Source organism: Carlito syrichta, unplaced genomic scaffold, assembly GCF_000164805.1.
Source record: "Carlito syrichta isolate Samal-C Ts95f unplaced genomic scaffold, Tarsius_syrichta-2.0.1 Scaffold305632, whole genome shotgun sequence".
In the NCBI taxonomy this organism is placed as follows: Eukaryota; Metazoa; Chordata; class Mammalia; order Primates; family Tarsiidae; genus Carlito; species Carlito syrichta.
This window is the reverse complement of record NW_007249728.1, coordinates 437518-440950: the sequence shown is the minus strand read 5'-3', so window position 1 is coordinate 440950 and position 3433 is coordinate 437518. Positions and strand designations below refer to the sequence as shown.

Below are 3433 nucleotides of genomic sequence, written 5' to 3'. Positions count from 1 at the left end.
CCGCCAAATAACTCCCCTACTGTCAGATAAGAACAGTTGAGTCACCTGTCCTACTCACTTATTTTGCAGGCAGTTAAGGGTATCCATTTCTGTGCTAAAATGAAGTAATGAAAGACAAACCAACAAACCCAATTTGTCAATTCTGACTTAATCCCATTTATTAGAGTATGAAGCAAATACATTTTTTCCCACACCACAGCAACATTGACAAACATTGTACCAATATTTTATGTCAAGGAAAGATGAAAAAGGAGATTAAAACATCAGAAAAGCAGCTGACATTAGACCAGACACAGTAAAAATAAGAAAAAGCAGTCACTACTAGGGAAGAAACAAAAGTCCTTGTAGTTCGAATTTTTGCCCTGGGTCCACAGCGTAATTATTCACTGGAACAAGGAAACTACTGGCCACCCAATGCAGAGCAAGATGGATGACACGTGTTGAAGACATGGGTAGAAGGTTGGCAACCACTGGACAGAGGCCCCAGAGGTCTAAGTCTGCTGGACACAACATGAAGTGTTTGGGGACCATAGGCCAAGCAACCCAAGGGTCGGCATCCATAAGTGAGGAGGCTCTGGGGTTGGCAGATGTTGGATAAGCAGGTTTGTGGGCGATAGACACCAGACACACAGCCTCCTATGGGCTGGCAGCTATTGAGCAGGGGGCCCAGTGGACGACAGCTGCTGGACACGTAGTTCTGAGGTCTATAGGATACCGGAAGGCAGGAGCTGGAGATGAAGGAAGAAGCAGGAAGAAAATGGGTTCCTTGGCAGGGTCTGGGAACATAGTAAGCAGAAGAACAGCAAGAGTTTTCAAGGTTGCCGGTCTCACAGTTGGTTGGCTGGCAGCTGGTTGGCTCACCGCAGGACTCTTGGCAGTTGTCCGTGAGCCAGGTGCGGTCTTGACAGCTACTGGGTAAACAGAGGACATCTCCACAGCTCACATTGGTAGAGCAGAGGGCAACGGAGGTGGTGAAAGGAATATGGCAGGAGTTTCTGAGGGAGCCTGAGCTGTTGTTTCCAGAGCAGTAGTTAGGGCAAGACATACCGAGGTTTTGAGAGCAGGCTGTTGTTGAGGGAAAGAAGCTTGAGCCTCAAGTTTGATTCTGCCCCTCATTTGACTTGACCCTTTATATATCCCTAGAAGGTGGTGCTTCTGTAAACAGACTCTTCCTCCTTATTATATGAAGCTGCATCAGAACTCTTTATTATAGCCCGGGAAGTGATGCTTCCACTTCCCATAAAATTAGTTATTCCTTGCAATGCCTTCCATTGATAAAGTATATTTGTAAGGCAGTGTGACTGAATTTTAATAGGATCTCTCCTTAAATTATCCAACCAAAACAGACGCTTTTGAAAGTTAGGCATTTATTCAAATTGTAGCCACCACTGCACAAACATCCTTAAAATTCCTCTCTTGAAATCATCTCTAAAAGTTGTAGCAAACTTCTTTGAAACAGTAGCGAATTATCTCTCTTTGAAAGGAAATTCTATTCTTTTTTGGAAATTGCCAAAAGTAAGTAACTTGGAAGCAAGTATGTTGTAAAAGAAAGTGACAATTCCTATCAATTATATGACAGGAAGAGTTTAAGCTGCCATAATGTGGAAAATTTCAATGTGCTTTGCTTTATTTCAGGATGTATTTTCCAAATGTATTCTTTCTTTGCTTTATTTCAGAATTCTTTGGAAATCGACTTCCCAGCAAGATATCTTTATTCAAAAAATGTGTGCTCATTTTATTCATTTCCATAAATAAAGAAGCTGAGTCAAGCTGAAAACTTGGTTTGTGTTTAAGGTATCCTTAAACATACATAATGAAGTTGGGCTCAGTTAAAATTAAGTATCCCACTGTGAACTAAAGCAAATAAACAGACCCCTTAAAGAAAGTTTGAAAGCATGACATTTTTCATAATTATTACAAGCTTATGCATTGCATAATTACTCATATTCTAACTAAAAATATTGTTCTTGGTAAAAAAAAAAAAAAAAGATTCAGAAATTAAGAGATGAGTTTATTTTACTTTCGGTATTAGTTCTGATATCTGTTTCCAAAAAAGAGCTTCTAAACTGCTTCACACAGCCAATCACTTCATGATAAATCTACAGTTAGTTTAAGTTTGAGGACTGTAAACACCATTTGGGGATATGTATTTCTGGTCAAACTTGTTCAAAAAATTGTACAGTTGTGATTAGTTTCAACTGTCCCTCTATTTTTGACATGCTGACATATCTAGTGGCTCCAGTGGCCATTTTAATGAGAATTTAAATTGTCTGCAGGCTCCTGGGCTCAGGTGATCCTCCTGCCTCAGCCTCCTCGTTCCACTCCCTTTTGGCTAAAAAGTCAATTTAAATCACAATACATTCTTCTATTTTAATATTCAATGGTCATGCCCACTCTTACCAAGTCTCTCTCTGTCCAAGAGGTGTAGAATATCTGAAACAGGGTTGATTTTCCTATAAGGCAAAACAGGACTATTTTACTACCAGGGGTAGAAATATAAAAATAAAAGATACAGTCTCTGTGGTACTGTACAAACATGTTGAATTTATCTCAGTATTTTAGGTCAGAGGCTATTACTCTTTGATGATTCGTAACTGATGTGTTTGAGGAGACTTTCCTCTCCCTACTTGCATCAATTTTCACCCCCATGTCCTTATTACATGATACTTTTCATATACAGCTGCTAGAGTCTTCTTACGAAATCCTATATGCATCTTCTGAATGGCATTAGTAATAGGTACAGCCATCTTTAGCAGAATGCTTATCAAATTATGTGTTGATGCTCTTTATGTTTGCTCTTCTCTAATGTAAGCAAGAGCCCACACCTATATTATACGTACATCAATATACTTGTATGTATGTTTGGATAAATATGTCTTGCATATGGTCTATGAATACATGGATGTTTTTTCCATGATGAGAAGAGGTGTGTAATAAGAGGAAACTGGTATTCATGTAGTTCCTACTCTGTGACAGATGTTGTGGTATTGGGATGTGTGATGCCACTTCATCCTCATAATTCTTTACAGTAAACTTTACTACTCAAATGACTCAGATGAAGAAATTTGAGCTTTAAAAAGTTACACAAATAGATATTAATAGAAACATTTGGACAAAGGCTCCTTGACTCCCAAAATATTGTTTCCCCACTATCCAATATGGCATTAAGTCGACATGCATTGATACCATCATTTAATAACTGTGTGAACCTGGTAAATTTACATAATTGTTCTGATCCCCAGTCACTATCAGTATCATTTTATGAAACAAAGGGAATTTAATAATATCTATTTTTCAGTGTCATTTTGGGATCAAATGAAATTTAATTAAAAGTTAATATAAACCACAAAACATCACAAGAATAATTTATTTTCTTGCTTTGGCATTCTTAACCCATTCGAGAGAGTACAACCTTGGGTTTAATTTCTTTAGA

The 3433-nt window shown here is 38.2% G+C and overlaps 1 protein-coding gene across 1 annotated transcript; it reads right to left on the bottom strand.

The window, feature by feature from the left end:
* Positions 1-400: 400 nt before the first annotated feature.
* Positions 401-1045, bottom strand: LOC103264230 (keratin-associated protein 26-1). The gene has a single exon (XM_008061873.1). The coding sequence runs from the start codon at positions 1043-1045 to the stop codon at positions 401-403; it is 645 nt and encodes a 214-aa protein (XP_008060064.1).
* Positions 1046-3433: the final 2388 nt, after the last annotated feature.

Coding starts and splice junctions, on each gene's coding strand:
- LOC103264230 (XM_008061873.1), bottom strand. CDS start 1,045: ATGTCTTGCCCTAACTACTGCTCTGGAAACAACAGCTCAGGCTCCCTC.